At 41.8% G+C, this 17,737-nt stretch overlaps 1 protein-coding gene across 3 annotated transcripts in view; it reads left to right on the forward strand.

Annotated features, from left to right (window-relative positions):
• Positions 1-17,737, forward strand: part of LOC121356802 (unconventional myosin-X-like) — an 88,291-nt gene that overhangs the window by 65,945 nt on the left and 4,609 nt on the right. For all 3 annotated transcript variants that reach the window (XM_041473601.1, XM_041473602.1, XM_041473603.1), the window contains 13 exons: positions 1,826-1,949; positions 2,435-2,678; positions 3,492-3,587; positions 5,217-5,310; positions 5,923-5,978; positions 7,747-7,889; positions 9,211-9,405; positions 11,096-11,253; positions 12,442-12,565; positions 14,331-14,628; positions 15,844-16,051; positions 16,800-16,936; positions 17,101-17,224. In XM_041473601.1, coding sequence (XP_041329535.1) covers positions 1,826-1,949; positions 2,435-2,678; positions 3,492-3,587; positions 5,217-5,310; positions 5,923-5,978; positions 7,747-7,889; positions 9,211-9,405; positions 11,096-11,253; positions 12,442-12,565; positions 14,331-14,628; positions 15,844-16,051; positions 16,800-16,936; positions 17,101-17,224 — 2,001 coding nt within the window. The remainder of the gene's footprint in view (positions 1-1,825; positions 1,950-2,434; positions 2,679-3,491; positions 3,588-5,216; positions 5,311-5,922; positions 5,979-7,746; positions 7,890-9,210; positions 9,406-11,095; positions 11,254-12,441; positions 12,566-14,330; positions 14,629-15,843; positions 16,052-16,799; positions 16,937-17,100; positions 17,225-17,737) is intronic.

A 17,737-nucleotide genomic window follows, 5' to 3' on the forward strand; every position in this document is an offset into this window, starting at 1 on the left:
AGAGGGCTTGTGATTGTCTGGTGTCTGCTGGCACACAAGCTAGTACATCTGTACCTATTTTAGATTGTTGCCATTGCCATATATTATTGTAACACCCTTTAGGAGGAAGGAAAGCAAACAACTGGTATTTTGTAGGCGTATGTTCTACCTTAGAGAGATTGCACAGAGAGGACCTAAGGTTCCAGTGTGCTTTGACAAGAGGAAATGGGAAAGACTGGGGTTTGATTTGTCTCCACCACTAAAACTCCTTTTGTTCTAAGTCTTTTCAGAGTCAAGGGTTTATTTTCAGCTGCTGTGTACAAGTTAAGCTATTCTAAAGCTGGGAGAAATTACTGTGCTGGTTGGGTTGTGTCCCAATGCACGCAGCCAGGATCACTGAACCTTTTCATTCCTGCTGCAGGGACAATGACAGGGTGGTAAAGCTGGGCTATTGCCCTCGCACTTCAGCACCTCAGCTGAGATCCCACACTTGGTCTGGACTTCCTGAGTGCTCTTGGGCCAGCTGCTTAACAATGTAGTGATAAATCCCCTTACGTGACAGGATGTCAAAGCCCACATAAGATTGTGATGGGTTCAGGTGTGAAGCCAATGACAGCCACAAAAATACTTCTAATAAATTATTTCCCTGAGAAGAGACACTTGAACTACAAAATATTTTTTTAGCAACTCTATTTACTTCCTTCAATATGTTTTTCAAAGACAGATTGTGACCTTTCTTGAAAAAGTTGCATGGTTGTCTTGTTTGCATTTCCCTAATGTCAGCTGCCAGCCATCTGAATTTTTTATGTGATCTGCTTGAGTAAAGGTACCTTCTCTGTGGGCAGGTACTCATAGATCACTGTCAGGTAATCTTCAAATCATGAATCATTCTGTCACAGCTTAGGCTGGTTTCTACCATTAAAATGCAAATAGAAGTGGAGGGTTTTACTGGGCTCATTGGTGAGTAAGACTAATGAAAAAACCAGTTGATACTTTGTCATAGTGTGAGCCACAGGAAGTGATAACCATGGCTGAGTCAAGATCCCCTCAGTAGCTGCTCTTCCAAGACTACCTCATTTTTGAAACTTAATGCCAAGGGGGAGAATGAATGAGTGGACCAGGGATGAGACAAAACAGGGTCACAGAGAGAAGACAAGGGAAAATCAAAAGAAGCAACATGCATTTGAGGAAGGAAAAGGTCTAAGGAACTGCCTTCATTAGTATTAAATTAATAAACCAAATCGAAGGAAATTGTATTTAAGGTAAAGGAAATGATTTTGTGTGTGAAGTATTTTCTTATGGCTGAAGACCTTTATCTAGTTGGAGAACAGAGATAAGTAAATTCAGTACTGTTATTTCAGTAATTCAGACTGATGTTTTTAGGGTTCAGTTATCCTGGACTGTGCTTTTTTTCCTAATCAACCCAAAGCAAGTAATTTCCTTGCTGGGGTTAAATTACTGTTCTATCTTGACTGGCATTGTGGCCTTTCTGCCAGAAAAATCAGAAAGCTTCTCCAAAATGAAAAATTCTCTCTTAATCCCATCAAATCAGATTTTGCAAGGTGGGCTGTGCCTTAAAAACAAGAAGTTCTGTTATTGCAGGGAACTGGAGCTTTCTAGCCATGTCCACTGCTCTCCTTTCAGGTATGAGAATTCCATGCTCTTGCTTTAGGCGTTAATGGATAAGCTGTCAAGCCTCTACTTTTACTGTAGTGCTTTTTTTGCAAAGGGGCTAGGTGTAGTTTTGCACCTTCTGATCATGTGACTTCTCTAACCCTGTTAACTGCTCCAGTCCTCCTGCAACCAGGAGAAGCCAAGTAGCCTATATCTTTTCTTTTTTCTTTAGTTTCTGGAGAGCGAGGAAGAAGTGGATGTTTACATTGATACAGATGAAGAGTTTTGTAATGGACGAATCACTATCTTCAATGGTTCAGGTCCACCCTATTTCCACAGTTACCTCTACATGAAAGGTAAGTAGATTGTGCCAAAACCATGGATGGATGGGATCCAGGAAACCTGCTTTCCTCTTCCATTTGTCCAGAATCATCATCTTTATTTGCTCTTAGTTCTCAGTTTATGCTCCTTTTTTTTTGCTTCTTCTTTTATTTAAAACAACAAATTAAAGAGACAGCTTGGTGTGAGAGATATTTTTGCCACTGAGACTTGATTGTGCCTACTTGGTATGGGCTTAAATGATTCACTCTCAGCTACCAAACTAAGTCAGAACAAAAGTACTTGAGTAGTGCATGTATTTCTGTATTTTGCTTTTGTTTCACTAGTTTTGTTCTGGTTTTTTTCTATGTTTGAAATTAGGCAGAGCTTTGTTTCTCTCCTTCAGTTCCTTTTATTGACGTAGGAACTGAAGTGGCAGCTCTACCTGCCTGGGAGCAGGCTCAGAATGGAAGCATGGCCCCCATTGCGTGTCTGCTGAAATGTTGCTGCCTCGCTTTTGCAGGAGGTCTCATGAACCCGTGGCGGCGGCGCTGGTGTGTCCTGAAGAACGAGGCCTTCATGTGGTTCCGCACCAAGCAGGAGGCCCTCAAGTCAGGCTGGCTCTACAAAAAGGGCGGCGGGATGTCAACCCTTTCACGCCGCAACTGGAAACGCCGCTGGTTTGTGCTGCGAGAGTCCAAGCTGATGTACTTCGAGAATGATAGTGAGGAGAAGCTGAAGGGGACTATTGATATCAGAAGGGCAAAGTGAGTGCAAAAGCAAATCCCTTTGATCCCTAGTATTCACTCTCTAAATCAGCAATGGAGGGTCCAGTGCTGCTGTTCATTGGCCTGTGTATCTCCCATGGTGCTTGGAGAATCAGAAACAAAGGAAGGAAAAGGCAATTACTCCATCTAGTTTTACTCTGGAGGGAGTCTGCAATTACTTGATAGTTCTTTTCCCAGTCTTGCCTTTCATAATCCAACAGAAGCTCTTTCCAAGCCATGGATGGAGCGAGACCAGGAGGGGCTAATTAAGTACATACCCCATGCGTTCTCTCCTACCCAGACTCCATCTGTTTTCTGGCTTCTCCAGGCATTTCACAGAGGTATTATGAAGCTCACAGCGGGATTTGAATTTGGCAGCATGTACTGTGCCTTTTCCTGAGTCCTGAATGCTCTTTCTGCTGCCATAGTCAATTCCTCAGCTCCTGCTGTAAGAGGACAGACTGGTCACCTATTAGCATTATGCAGATCCATAAAGTGCCAAAAAGAACGGCACACCTGACTTAGTAAACAGATCTCTATATCAGCCTCCCTCTTGTCTCTTCTTCCATTTAGTCTGCTGGTGTCTTGAAAATCCATGTAATGCCTTAAGCTTTGGTTTTTAACTGTACAGATCTTTTTAAACATCTTGATGTGTATTGGCGGAGTTTTGTATTTCTGTCAGAATCACAAGCCATCTGAATCAATGCTTTCCCTTCTGTGTGGTGAGGAGTTTGATGTGAAAGAATCAACCAGATGGAACTCAGGCCCGTGAAAGGTTTTTAGCTTTGGCTCTTGTGCTTTCTTGTGTTCCAGAGAGATTGTGGATATTCATGAAAAGGAGAATGCCTTGGACATTGTGACAGAAGACCGAGTTTACCACATCGTTGCAGAGTCACCAGAAGATGCCAGGTACAACAGGGAGTTTTGTTAGGTTTGTTCATTCAGTGCAGGCCTGACCCAGCTATTCATGGGAGAGTTTGAGAAACATAATCAATTCCCTTCTGCTGGAGAAGAGGGGGGATTTGTTCCAGAGAGTCATTTCGTGCTTCCTGGGATGCATCCCAGCTACTTTGGGGACTTGATGTTACAGCTACCAAGGTTGTGGTTCAGTCTGGCAGTCACAGGACTGCCAGCTTCTCATGTGGCTGTGAGCATGTGGAATTCAAGGGTTACTTCAGCAGACACACAAACCTTAATATAAACTGGAACATCTAATAGCTGATTTATTTATTTAATGGAATCTTGAATCAAACAAAAAGTCTATTCATGTTGTCTGTAAATGATTGAGAGAGCAGCTGGGTTTTATCCAGGAGACAGAAAAAGGCTGCAGCTTATCAGAGTCTGTAGTGTCATCTGATAAAATCTTCCCAGTGCAAAGCAAACAAGTGACTCATGTCCTTCCTTCTTGGCATCCTGGCCAGACAGTGGGAATCAGTTGTTTAAGGGCAGGTTGGACAACCTGTCCTGGCTGTGCGAAGCCAAGTCAAGAGGTTACTGTCCCCAGCCACTCATGTCTTCCCACTTTTACCAAGGCTTTTGCTCTCTCAGCCCTGACAGTGTAACTGTTTCTCTGATCTACTGGTTCTGTGAAGTTATTTAGGGTTTATTATCATTTTGGTGTAGGAGAGAAAGGGGGAAGGTGTTTGGATACAATTTAACAGAAATAGACTGAAGAACAGCCGCATGGACAAGAAATGGGCAAATGTAGGGAGCAGTGGTGGAAGGAACAGTAACTTCTTAACCCAGAACTTCCACAACTGCAGTAGGCATGCCCTAAGATAACACTGCAGAATTGTTAGGATGAGTGTAAACCAAATGTGGCCTCTGTCTATGCCCTATCAGTCTCTCCTCTGAGGGAGAAGAAAGCACCAGCACTTGCAGTAGCAAAGGGCAGATTAGCAGATGTTGCAGAGTATCCAGTTGGAGAATCCTCCATGAAGTATGGATGTTTGCTGATCTCACTGTAAGCTGCAGATAAGAATCTGCTTTTTCTGCAGCAGTGATTAGCCTCCAGATATGTCTGTAAGAGAAGCCCTTTCGCAGACAAAAAACTTCACTCCAAATTCACTTATAAACAAATCCATGATTAATTGCCAGCCATATGACTTTCAAGTTTATTAGCAGATCAGAGAGAGACTAATCAAGAAGGCTCCCAGGCGTCTCTAGGACTCTAGTCCAGGAAGATTCCCAGCTAACCCTGTTTTTACAAGTGCTGTATGCTCTTCTCAGTCTGCTGACATGGGCTCCCTGTAAAGCCACTGCCTACTTAAGAGTTCCTTGAATAACAAGTGGAAAACTGGATTTTGCAGGAGCAGCTGTCAGTGGGTTGAAGAACGTGCACAGAATTTTCATGGATAAATAAGGAGGAAGGAAGGCATTGGAATCTGGTATGATCAGCCCAAGAGATATTTTGACATAGTATTCAGGAAATTGTGAATGAAGAAATTTTCCCACTGAAATCTTTCCAGGTTCCTTGATCACGTTCTCGAGCCAGTTTCACTGCTGAAAGTTTAACTCTGCTTCTGTTTTGGTTGGCAGTGGTTGGTTTAATGTTCTGAGCCGAGTACACAGCGCTACGGCACAGCAGCTGAGGGAAATGCAGGATGAGCAGGCCAATCCAAAGAATGCTGTGGTGAGTTACTGTGCAACCAGCCTGTGGGCATGCTTGGAGCCCTCTGTGTTTAACTATTTGTGCAGGTTTTTCCAGCACGTGCAGGGCTGTACTTCTAAAGCAGTGTAAGAAACTTGGACACTGGTAATTATAAAGAAACAGCAAAGCTGGTAGCAAAGAGGGTAAGCAGAGGGCAACGTGGTGCTTGTTGTGGGTCGCTCAGCTTGAACACAGATAGCTCTTTTCAACTGGAGGAGAAGAGGGAGGCTGCCTCACACAGATAAAATGTCTTTGGACAGGACTAGTCTGGGTCACAGTTATTCCAGACAGAAGATAGCAGTTGGGAAAAACAGTGTATTTATGTATTTTGCCAGTACAGAGATAACAGCTGAGGTTTTTTCAGATATTCATAATACCCTGTGGAAACTTGTAACTGTTTTTCCTCCATTTCTGTGGAGTCCCTTGCACATCTTATGCTGTTTAGGGAGCAAAGATGACTCACTTGTGCCTTTCTTGTGTGTTCATTTCTGCTCAAGCTATTGGAATTCAGATGAATGGTTCCAATTCCAGTCCTATTCACAGAGGAGAACACCTGTAATCTAAAACGCAATCTGTGTCTTCTTCACTCTACAGGGAACCCTGGATGTTGGGCTTATTGACTCTGTCTGTGCCTCAGACAATCCTGATAGGTAGGTACAACAATCTGACCATCTCTTAGATCAGAAACTCCCTACAATATTTTTGTGGGTTGGTCCAGGTTTCCTTTGGGGTTTGTATTTGTTTAAACTCCTACATATTTTTTTCCAAACATATAAACATAGCTGAAATCTTTAGCTTGTTTCAGCCTTGTTACTTCGTAGGCATGAAGTCCATATATGTATTGTCTTCAAGTCAGAGTTTCTTCTTCAGCTCCTAAAAGTGAAAACAGTATAATTTCAATGTCAGAAAATTATAGTTTTATCTACCACTAGCACTGAACAAATATGTCCAGCAAAAGCAGTGCTTCAGTTTTTTCAGCAGAGTAATTTTGGGTCAGTTTTGTAGATTTAGGGGGAAGAAATGGCATTGTGGAAGAAAAATGGATGAATTTAGAAATATGTATTATTCTCTATATCTTTGCAATGCAACAGAGCACAGACCTTTAGTTAGTTAGTTCAGAGAAGAGATGATGGGACATTTCATATCACTTTATGTTAACATTTAATTATTTCCCACGTATTAACAGGTTCAGCCAGGGCAAAGATACTCACCACAGTGCTGAAGTAAAATGTTAGCCATTAAGTTACTTATCTCTGTGGTCTGGGGACAGAGCCCTGGGCTCTGACACGGGTTGCTAGGACTTTGTTTTTAGTAGTTTAGAAAATGCATTTCAGAAGTGAACTAAGATTTCATTGATGAAAACATTTTAGGCAGTTCTCAGTCTGTACTCCTCATAATTAATCTGTGAACCTGTGAAAACTAGGAACAAATAGTATGCTTAACATTTGGAAATCTGTTTATGTATGTGCTGAGGTATACTTCTCTGGAATATCAGTGCTTGAAGCAATGTTACACAAATTCTGAGGAGAATGCTTATTCTCAACCAACATTTTTATGCAGCTGATTTTGATCTTCCATAGGTTTATGCATTTTTCTAACAGAGCTTGATTGCACCTTTTACTTCATACTTGCATTCTACTTTTCAATTTCTCTGTTTTCTCATAGAAATCTGGTTTTGCTTTCAAAGGTTTTATGAGTCTATCTTCCTGGAACTAGTCATACTTCTATTCTGTTTTTCTGTAAAGCATAAATTTTTTTCTGTTTTTCTGTAAAGCATCAATTCTGTACAGAATTGGTGGTTTTGCTTTCAAAGGTTTTATGAGTCTATCTTCCTGGAACTGGTCATACTTCTATTTTTCTGTTTTTCTGTAAAGCATCGATTCTGTACAGAATATTCTTTTGGTAAGATACAGTTGCAAGAGAAGGACAGTCATCCAGGAGCAACAAAACAGTTTTTCCTCTGTTTTGTCAGGATCAGCTCATCCTTTGCAAAACCAGTCCCTAACATGTTTTAGCTGATCCTGCTGAGACCAGTGTTTGCTATTGCATCACTGGTTTTAATAAGTACAAGAAGAATGGCTGTACCAGCTCAGCCCAGTGGTACAAGCACTGGTTCACTCCAATCAAAGTCCTTTGCTAATGAGCCAAGGACATTTTACAGTTGCTTATTAGCTAATTAATATTTTCTAGTCTTTGGAAGTAGCCTTTGAAAGATGTTCCATTTCGTTTAGCTGCTCTCTGCATTCATCAGTTGACAGAGCAACTGAAGAAAAGATGATCTTAAGTATTTCTGCACTCCTCTGTAGTTTGTATTCAGAAAGTCTTTCTGTTTATGGGAAGGTAAAAAGCATGACTTTGGGTGTGCTGTGATTTATTTGCATGGCTATAACTAAGCTTAATGCTTTTGTTTTCTGGCAGACCAAATTCTTTCGTGATCATCACAGCCAATCGCGTGATTCACTGCAACAGCGACACTCCGGAGGAAATGCATCACTGGATCTCCCTGCTGCAGAAACCCAAAGGCGAATCCAAGGTGGATGGCCAGGAGTTCCTTGTGAGAGGTGAAAGGAAACACATGCAATTACATGTGAAACTCCTCTTCTGCTTATAATCTGACAGGGAGACTTGATTGTTGCCGACTCAGTCTAGGGTTTAGCTGCTCCCCAAAACTGTCATTCTCTGTCCCCCTCTACCTTCCTGCCTGCTGCTTGCCATGTCATGTGTGTGCCAGCCCTGGCTCTTATCTAACTCCCTGCCAGGTGAAGAAAAAAAAAAGTGCTTCATATGTTTAATTTTCTGATGATAGTTCTAGCCTATTTAAACATGTCTGGCAAATGCCACCAGGGAATAGGAAGGAGCATGGCTGCTGATGAGGAGCAGCTGGCTTAGATGGACTATAACATGACACTGTGGCTTTTGTTGCAGCTCAGTTCCTTCTGACACCTGTCACATAGAGAGGGAGGGAGGGAGAGAGATCTTTGTGGGATTGCTGCTGTCCTCAGCTAAACTAACCTGGTTATGGTAGACAAAGTGAGATGAGAGAAATTCTCTGAGGTTGAGCAGAAGGTTTACATTGTATCTTTAGTCAGAGCTTAGCTGAAGATGGAAGAGCCTGAGTAGGGATCACACATATATTGCAAAATATTCACCCATTTGTTTTAAATATTTTTAAATTTCCTCTATACTTTAAGCTCATCACATGGTCTTAAATGTGTGAAGACACTCCTGATACAGTCTGTGGAAAGCAAGTACATGAGCAAATTGCCTTGCATCTTGCAGAAATGTGTATGAAGAAATAAAGATCATGGAGTGGTCATGGCAAGGCAGAAGAACAGGAAGAAAAGGGTCACCAAAATGTGGCAAAAGCCTTCCACCGTAAAATTTCAAGGAGATTGAACGATAAAAAGGAGACTATAAGACAACAGTTTGAGTATCTTAAGTTCAAAATACTTAATTGCAAGGCAACAGTTCCTTTTATCTGGTGTTGTTCATTAGTCAAAGAGAAAAAGCAGTGATTCTTTGCAGGGTATGCTCTACTCTTCATAATAAGGTGTCTCTGTAACAGCAGAGTAGACATAAAGGCCTATATTCAGAAAGATCTGTATATTTTTGTTTTTTCTGAGCCTCTTGGTTCAGTCCCACTGTTCCTGAACACTTTGCCTTGTGGGTGGACATTGCTGTTTACACCTCTTGAGCAGAAAATTATCTTTTTGACAGCTTTAACAATGCAGGCTGTAATTTTTTTCTGTTGAAGTATTGAATTTTCTTAATCTTTTTTTTTCCCCTTTATTTTGCAACCAATCTAAAATAACAGTGAAACTATTTGTCCTGACCATGGGAGCAAGAGATGCACGCAATGACATGTTTGTGTTTCCGTGCCAGGCTGGCTTCATAAGGAGGTTCAGAGCAGCAACAAGATGTCCTCTCTGAAGATGAAGAAGCGCTGGTTTGTTCTGACAAACACTGCCCTCGACTACTACAAGTCGTCCGAGCGCACGGCTGCCAAGCTCGGGACGCTCGTGCTCAACAGCCTCTGCTCCGTGGTGCAGCCCGATGAGAGGGTCTTCAAAGACACAGGTGAGAGGGACAAGGTGGTAAAGAGCAGGCTCCAGGTGTGCAGCTCCTGAGGAGGGGATGGTGCAGGACTGTAGGGGTGTGGCATGTTGAGAAGGCAGTCTTGATGTCACCTGAGGCTTTGTGTCTGGCTGCGAACGTCTCTGCCCGTGGACAGTGTAAGAGATTTGCAAAGTGTGCAAGTGACTGTAAGTGCCTCACACCTGACACAGTGCTGATGTTTCTCACTGAGTAGAGCCACTGCTTATCTCAGTGTTCCCCAGGCAAGGTAACAGGTGAAAGTTCCTGTAGTGGACAGTAATTATTAGTACATCTCAGAACTGTCACTTGCAGAATGACCTACATTTGTCTCTGGGGTCAGTGTTAACCTCTTAAATAGCAGCCATCCCATACACTGTAAGGGATGTAAAGTGCATGTTATGGTACCACTCAACTTGATAGAAACAAAAGATAGCAAAGGTCTGTGTTTGCTTTGTGGGCAACATGACAGAGTTCTGGGAGGGCAGGATATGGCATGATCCTCCATTGCTTGCCTTAGGAGTTGGAAGGGAACCCAGGTTATGTGCTGAAGAGTTAATCCCCCAACAAAGATTGTGAACCTTAAAAAAAGACTTGAAATACTGAACATTTGAGTACTGGAGTTGTCTGGGATACCTTTTAAAAGGGCTGGAACCTGGAAGTATTTAGTAAAGCGTGATGAGATGAAATTTATTCTGCTTATTCACAAGAAAGTGTTCACATTTTTGGTATCAACTGATGTCTGGGGCTGCCTTTAGCAGATAGAATTGCCATCGCCTTGACACATTCTCTCAGGTTGTCAAACATATTTTTAGAAGTTCTGAGAGTTGATTTGGCAATCTGACTAGGTGCTGTGTGTAGAGTGGTCATTTTTCAATGCAGGATGGTGTAGTCCAACTGCTGTCTGTGAAAGTGAGCTGCCTGGTTGGCAGTCAGGTAGTCAGGTTATACTGCAAGGTACTTCCATCTTGGGAAGCTGTCTTTGTACCAAAATCTGGACTGGGACTTCCCTACTGATAAATCTGTTTGGACAATGGGGTTGTTAATGTCTACCTAGTGGATTTTAACCAGGCACACTGTGTTCTGTTATGAAAGCAGCAGGGGTTTTACATCAGCCACAAACCACAGGCAAAAAGAGAATCAGTGTTCTTTTAATAATCAAGTCCAACCATTAGCCTAACATTGTCAAGTCCACCACTAAGCCATGTCCCTAAGTGCCACATCTACACATTTTTTAAATGCCTCCAGGGTGGTGACTCAACCAATTCCTTGGACAGTCTGTTGGCAGTCCTTTCCTCTTGTCCTATTGCTTGTTACCTGGGAGAAGGGACAGACCCCCACCTGGTTACATTCTCCTTTCAGGTAGTTGTAGATAGTAATAAGGTCCCTTTTGAGCCTTATTTTCTCTAAGCTGAACCCCCCCAGCTCCCTCAGCCACAAGTCCTCACAGGACTTGTGCTCCAGACCCTTCCCCAGCTCCACTGCTCTCCTTGAGAGATGATCTGCTCCACTGCCTTCCCCGGTATCAAGCTGAACTGATGGACCTGTAGTTCCCCAGATTCTCCTTCTGGCCCTTCTTGTAGGTGGATGTCACATTTGCTAACCTCTAGTCAGCTACATAATATGGAAGCCAGTTTCACCTTCCAGCTTTGTTTCCACCTTTGTTTCTGCACAGGCTACTGGAACATCATAGTGCACGGGCGGAAGCACTCCTACAGGCTGTACACGAAGCTGCTGAATGAAGCCATGCGCTGGGCCTCTGCCATTCAGGGTGTCATTGACAGCAAGGTTCCCATAGAAACACCTACACAGCAGCTCATTCGTGACATCAGGGTACGTGGCATCCTGCGAATCCCCACATGAGTTGCGAGCAGCCAGACCACCACTGGCCTAACCCAGTCATCGCTGAGAATGTGGCAAAAAATGGGGTTACTGTCTTAAGGGAAAATGAAAAAGGGTAAAAACATAAACTCACATAACTGTACAACAAAAATAATCAAATATTACATGAATTTATTTTGCTAGCTGATCTGCATAAGTCTAGACTGCAACTCTGTGCAATTAAAAATTGCATGCAGGATTACACTGTCAAGTATTTGCAAATCTCTGCTCCATCCTTTCTGCTCCTAAGCATCCTCCAGACACAAATACAAACATTCCATTCCTACCAGCCATATGACTTCAGTGTATCCTGAAGTTCTCTTCATACCTTAGGCTTGCATGGTTAAATATCAGAGTAAAGGGTGGGAAGAAAATACCCTTTAAAATAGCAGAAATTTTACCACAGAAGTAATTTTTGAGAATAAACTTGCCTGAAACTTTGGCAAATAAACCTAGAATCATTTAAGAAGACATACCAAAGCAAATTTCAGAAGAAATGTGTTTGTGATGAACTCTAGACTAGATGCAATTAGATAGTTTGTATTTAGGAAGAAAGAGCTGGGAGTGATTGTAGAAAACCAAGTAAAACTTCAGCTCAGGATTCAAGGACAAAAGGAACATAATGTATTATTAGGAAGAAGTCTTGGACAAAATGCAGAAGAGTGTGATCCAGTGTGAATGGTAGTGACAAGCCCAGATTTTGAGCACCATGGAGCATTTTGGTTGTTCATTCTGTAAACACATAGAGTACAACCAGACAAGTTGAGAACAGGCTCACTATTACACACTGAAAATGGTTGATCTGTGGTAAAAAAAGTCCATTAGCCATGTCCTGTTTAAAGCTTGAAGGACATAGGAGAGAGGGATCATGCCACCTATATTATGCAAGTCACACTTTGAAGGCAAGATTCTGTGCTTGATGACCTGTGGGGTGATGTAGCATGGCTATTCTTGTGTTTAATTTTCAGAAATAATGTACACGGTAATTTTCAGATACAGATTATGCTTTGATCACTTAGTCCTCCTAGACATCTACAGAAATTTAGACAAAGCTGGTTGAGCTTGAACCTCAATGTGTAAGGGCATCCTGTAAAAGACTGTGTCTATTTGAGGATAGTGATTTTTTGCTTTCTTTTCCAGGAAAACAGCACAAACTTTGAAGTAGTGGAACAGACGTACAGGAGGAACCCAATCTTGCGATACACCCAGCACCCCTTGCATTCCCCACTGCTCCCATTACCCTATGGAGATGTCAGTGTCAACTGTAAGTATTTTACCCAAGTGGCAGAATCCACACACATTTTGAGGGCCATTGAGGAGCCTGAGCACCACAAAATGGGTCTGTAAGCTCTCTGTGTGCAGGGGAAGTGTTTTTGGGGCAGTGTGGCCCACAGGGTTCAGGGAGGGAGCAGTCTGCTTCTCTTCCTTTCTTCTCTGGACTGTGTTCCATTTTCACTGCCTCTTATGGGAACATTGAATCTTAGAGTAAATGGGGGCAGATAGTTTTATCATCCATCCAGGGGACACGCAGCCTGTCATCCTTTAGCCACAGCTGGGTTGCGAGTGGCTCCAGTGGAAATACTACAACAGGATTACATCGTGCAGCTGGAAATGAGGTAGTATTTCTACAGAAGCTGCTGTAAAACCAGACTAAATGAACCCTTTATTCAAAAGTGTCAAAAACATGAAAGAGCTAGAGTAATGGGCCACCAGAAACCAAAGTGATTTGTTGGTGATAACAGGCTGTTTGACATATTGAAACTGAAGGCTGGTAAAGAACTACAGAAGAATGTCTCATGTGGAATGACTGAGCTACAGAATCTTTTAAGAAATTAATTTCAATCAAAGCAAGGTGTTTGGGAAAAACAGTCTGCCACACAGGTAGTGATCTAGCTGTGCTTAGGAAAGTGAACATCAATTTGCATAGCTTTATGAAAATGTCAACTCTATTGGCGAGTACAGAAACAAAACAGCTAATGTAAGGTTTTGAAAGCTTAGAAAAGGAAAAATAAAGTCTTTGTGCAGCTGTATATATATTGTGCACCTGCATATTGAGTGCAGGATACAGCTTTGCCTTCTACATCTCCTCAGAGATATGGGAGGTGTAAAAACTACCCAAAGTTGATCAAAAGTACTGAAGAACTTGCCTACAATTAAGTGACTAAATAGAGAGCAGGATTCTTCAGCCTCAAAGTGAAGTTTTTAGGGCCAGAAGACTGTCATGGAGAAAGTGAAAGGATATTAGGTCTGTCACAATACAAGGATCCAATTACATGGCCGATTAAAAGCACAGAAAAAAAAAATCTGAAATACAGGAGAAATACAGAGCAATCACTTACACCGTGGAACTTATTTTTAGAGCTGTGTCTTTGTATTGTGCAGTTAATACATGGCCACTGGGGAAGCAGTGGCTGTACAGGAGATTCAGAAGGACCTAAAGCCCCAGAGATGTGCAAAGGAGAATGCAAGCCTGCATCTGAATGGCATCACACATGTCTGAGCAATTCAAAAAGCAGACATTTAGGTGGTCAAAAAACTCAAGTTTTGGTTTGAGCATTTTAAATCTAAACAATAGGTATAAGATACATTTGAGGTAGAGCAATTTGCTTAAGTTCTGTGTTGGTCCAGGGGTCAAAGCTAATACAGGCACAACACAGAATTTTGGAATTACACAAGCCAGGCTTCAATGGCCACATTCCAATACCTTGATTGCAGACACTGAACCCTGAACTACATTTCAATGTTCATTTCCCCTAAAAATATTACTCTGCTTTTCTGTGCAGTGTATCCAGAAATGGATTGGGAGTGGTGACAAATCAGATGTTGGCAAATACAAATTAAAACTGCATTTGAACATTTGGAGAGGAAGCATTAATGAACTTAAAGTATAAATTTAAGTTCAGGATATGCGCTAATGCTCAAGTTGCTGTTCTTCCATGACAGAGGAGTACAGGTGACCGTAGTACTGCTGGGCCAGTAGAAAATGAGGGAGATGCTCACCTCCTGTCATCTTTGTGGTTGTTCCCCAGTGCAACAAGAGAAGGGTTACAGCAGCTTACAGGATGAAGCAGTGAAGATCTTTAACTCCCTTCAGGAAATCGAGACAGTGTCGGACCCCATACCCATCATCCAAGGCATCCTGCAGACCTGCCATGATTTAAAGCCCCTCCGTGATGAAGTGTACTGTCAGCTCATCAAGCAAACCAACCACATGCCACATCCCAACAGTACTGGGAACCTGCACCACTGGCAGCTGATGACCTGTATGAGCTGCACTTTCCTGCCCAGCAGAGGGATCCTGCGCTACCTCAAGTTCCACCTCCGAAGGTGAACGTCTCTTTTGTCTCTTCTCTGCAGTTTGTTTCCTTTGACTCTGCTGATCTTCCACTGCCTGTTGTAGTTACCTGTCTCACCCTCTTGCTGGGCAAACATCTTCCTGTGGTGCTCCAGCCTCCTACCTTTGCGCATTCATACTCCCCCCGCTTGCCACCCATCTGTTGTGCAAGTTACCCAAACAGAATACCATGAGACACTGTTGCAGTGGATTTACAGCTGATGACCTGCTGCTAACTAATGTACATATAAACATTTTCAAGCTGCAGGAAAGGTCAGGTCTGTACTTTCATTCTCATGGAAATCTGTCCTACCTTGCAGCTGGCACAGGCAAAAAGCATACTATGTAGTAGGAGAGGTACTGTAAATCCAATCTATAATTTTTCAGGGTTTCTTTAACTGAGCACATAATGCTTATAGTTAGTATTTTTAATCTGTTTTGACCTCCTATTTTCATAAAATAAATAATTTACATTTCTTCCCAAGTCATCTTCAGTATCTAATGCAGCTTTACAAGGCAGTCTACACTGGGTCTGTGTAACCTTGCTCCATTCCTAATGATGAGAAAGATCAATAAAATCTGTTTGATTCCTTGCAAGCTAGGAAAGAGTGAGATGAGTTTTGTGTCAATACACCAAATAGCTACATCCATGGCCTGGGTCTAAGAGATGCAGATACTCCATGGAGCCATTTCATTCTTTTATCACTAGAGTTGCAAATAATGTTATACTTAGACCTGCTGGTCTTGAAGAGAAGAGAACAGTGTACAGGCATCTGCTTTCTGTCTTCTTAATTCTCAAAAATACTGTAGAAGTGGCTCAAACACAGCCAGCAAATTAAAAAAAAAAAATCAAAAACATTAAGAATAAATAAAAAAATTTACATTTGATTTCACAGTTTTTATTCTGTTTTGTAAATTGAGATTGTCAATCCTGCTATGTTCAGCTGTCACTAAACTCCTGAAACTTTGAACTGCTTATTTCATACATTGCTGAGAAATGCCACTGTAGTGTCTTTCAAATGACCAGTGAAAGCAGATTGTACTGTTTAGCAAATCAGCTTGATTTTTGTGTGGTTGCATTCGACATCAGCATCTCTACCAAGCTCTTTACTTGCAGTAGTCTCATTTCTAGAGTAATGTGTTGTTCACTGTGTAATGTTGTGTTTTTTGTTTTTGTTTTTTTTTTTTTTGCTTCTCTTTACAATTAGGGTAAAAGATCTCTTCCCAGACTCAGAAATAGATAGGTATGCACAATTCATAAGTGATTCCCTGAAGAGAACAAAGACGAGGGAGTTTGTGCCCTCCCAGGAGGAAATACAGGCTCTTCTTACCCGTGAGGAAATGACCACGACAGTGTATTGCCATGGTGGTGGCTCCTGCAAAATAACCATCAACTCCCACACCAGTGCTGGGGAGGTAATGCATCAGTAGAATTAACCAGATGTGAGCACATCTGTGTCTGGAGAGTGGGTCTGTTGAAGTGACACCCTTTTCCCTTGTATTTCCACTTTCTCTCTCTCTCTCTTTTTTTTTTTTTTTTTTTTTAATGACAACTCTTTTGCTATATCTTTAGGCAAAGTTTAGCTTATTCTACAAGGCCAGTGCCCAGGTTGTAGAGTATTACTTGAAAACTGTGTTGCAAAATCTAAACACTTCTGGTGTTCTGCCCTTGCTAAACTTGCTAAACACAGGTTTCTGGACAAGGAGAGATTCCAGTTCATAATGGAATCCTTCTGAAAGGGTTATTCCACCAGTAACTTAATCATTAGCAGGTCAGAAGCAGGATTCCAGGTTGCAGTAGTCATGTCTGTGAAAACATTAGTGCTAAACAGAGCAGAAAGTGGAATTGTTACTAGAGGAACTGAGAATGTCACAATGACATCTGAATCCATTATGTGCCTATATCTTGTGCAGAATTTTAATTCCCCCATCCTCAAAAGGGTAGCAAAGATTGAAGAGATTCAGAGAAGAAAAGCAAGGATGATCAAATATAAGTAATGACTTCGTTGCAGGGAATGATCTTTTAGGGTTAGAATTCTTTAGTCTGAAAACATGGTCATTAATGGAGAAACGTGATGGAGATGTATGAAATGACAGGTGTCCTGAAGAGGTACTGATTGTTCATTGTGAAAGGGCGAGTGGTGTGATGTGTCTGCTTTTGCAGGTGGTTGAAAAGCTGATCCGAGGGTTGGCCATGGAGGACAGCCGGAATATGTTTGCACTCTTTGAACACAACCAGCAGGTTGACCGTGCTGTGGAGAGTCGGGTGATTGTGGCTGATATCTTGGCCAAGTTTGAAAGGTAAAGAAATGTTTCATTAAATCTTTAAGTCCTCGTTGGCTGTAACACTGGATTTCAGAATGCAGGGTTACCTTCAGGTTGTGATTTGCACTGTGGACATTCCAGTACCATGGTACTTCTCCTTACTGGTTTTTTCCCTTCTCATTCTCTTTTATGTTTTACAGACTTGCTGGATCTGAAGAAGAAGAGGAGGAAGGACAGTGGCAACTGTATTTTAAGCTTTATTGCTTCTTGGATATTGAGAATGTTCCCAAAGATGGTGTGGAATTTGCCTTCATGTTTGAGCAGGTAAGCAAACTGGGAGAATGATTTGGTTTCTAGGGTAGCAAAACCACACAAGAGGGTACAGAAAACTGGTTTACCTTTCAATAGATGTGGGAATTCTGGTTGTAGCAGAAGAATTTAGTGTGTTGGATTTTTGCCTGGAATCTACTAAGCAGATAGACCATGAAGTTTTCTAGGGAAGATGAGTATTAGAACAAAAGCAAGAAAAATTAGCAAAGGCTTAAAAAAAAATTAAACACTAATAATGATATTTTTTTAAACTTGGTCTTTAATTTTAGAAGGCAGAGAAATTTGGGTAATGATTTATGAGAATCATTAGAAGTAGCTGCTTGCTTACAACCTCAGTTGTACCAAACTCCCTCTTGACAAGGCTTTTAGTCTACACAGCTTTAACTGGCAAAGAGAAGTAACAGTAGGAGAGTAGGTGTTACCCAGACATTAGATGGATGTGCAGAAAGCCCCATTAATAGGTTTTGTGGAGACATAAGGTGAAGGAGGAAGAGGTGGGAGGTGCTT

The sequence above is a fragment of the Pyrgilauda ruficollis genome, unplaced genomic scaffold, assembly GCF_017590135.1.
Source record: "Pyrgilauda ruficollis isolate IOZ18807 unplaced genomic scaffold, ASM1759013v1 scaffold3, whole genome shotgun sequence".
NCBI classification, from domain to species: Eukaryota; Metazoa; Chordata; class Aves; order Passeriformes; family Passeridae; genus Pyrgilauda; species Pyrgilauda ruficollis.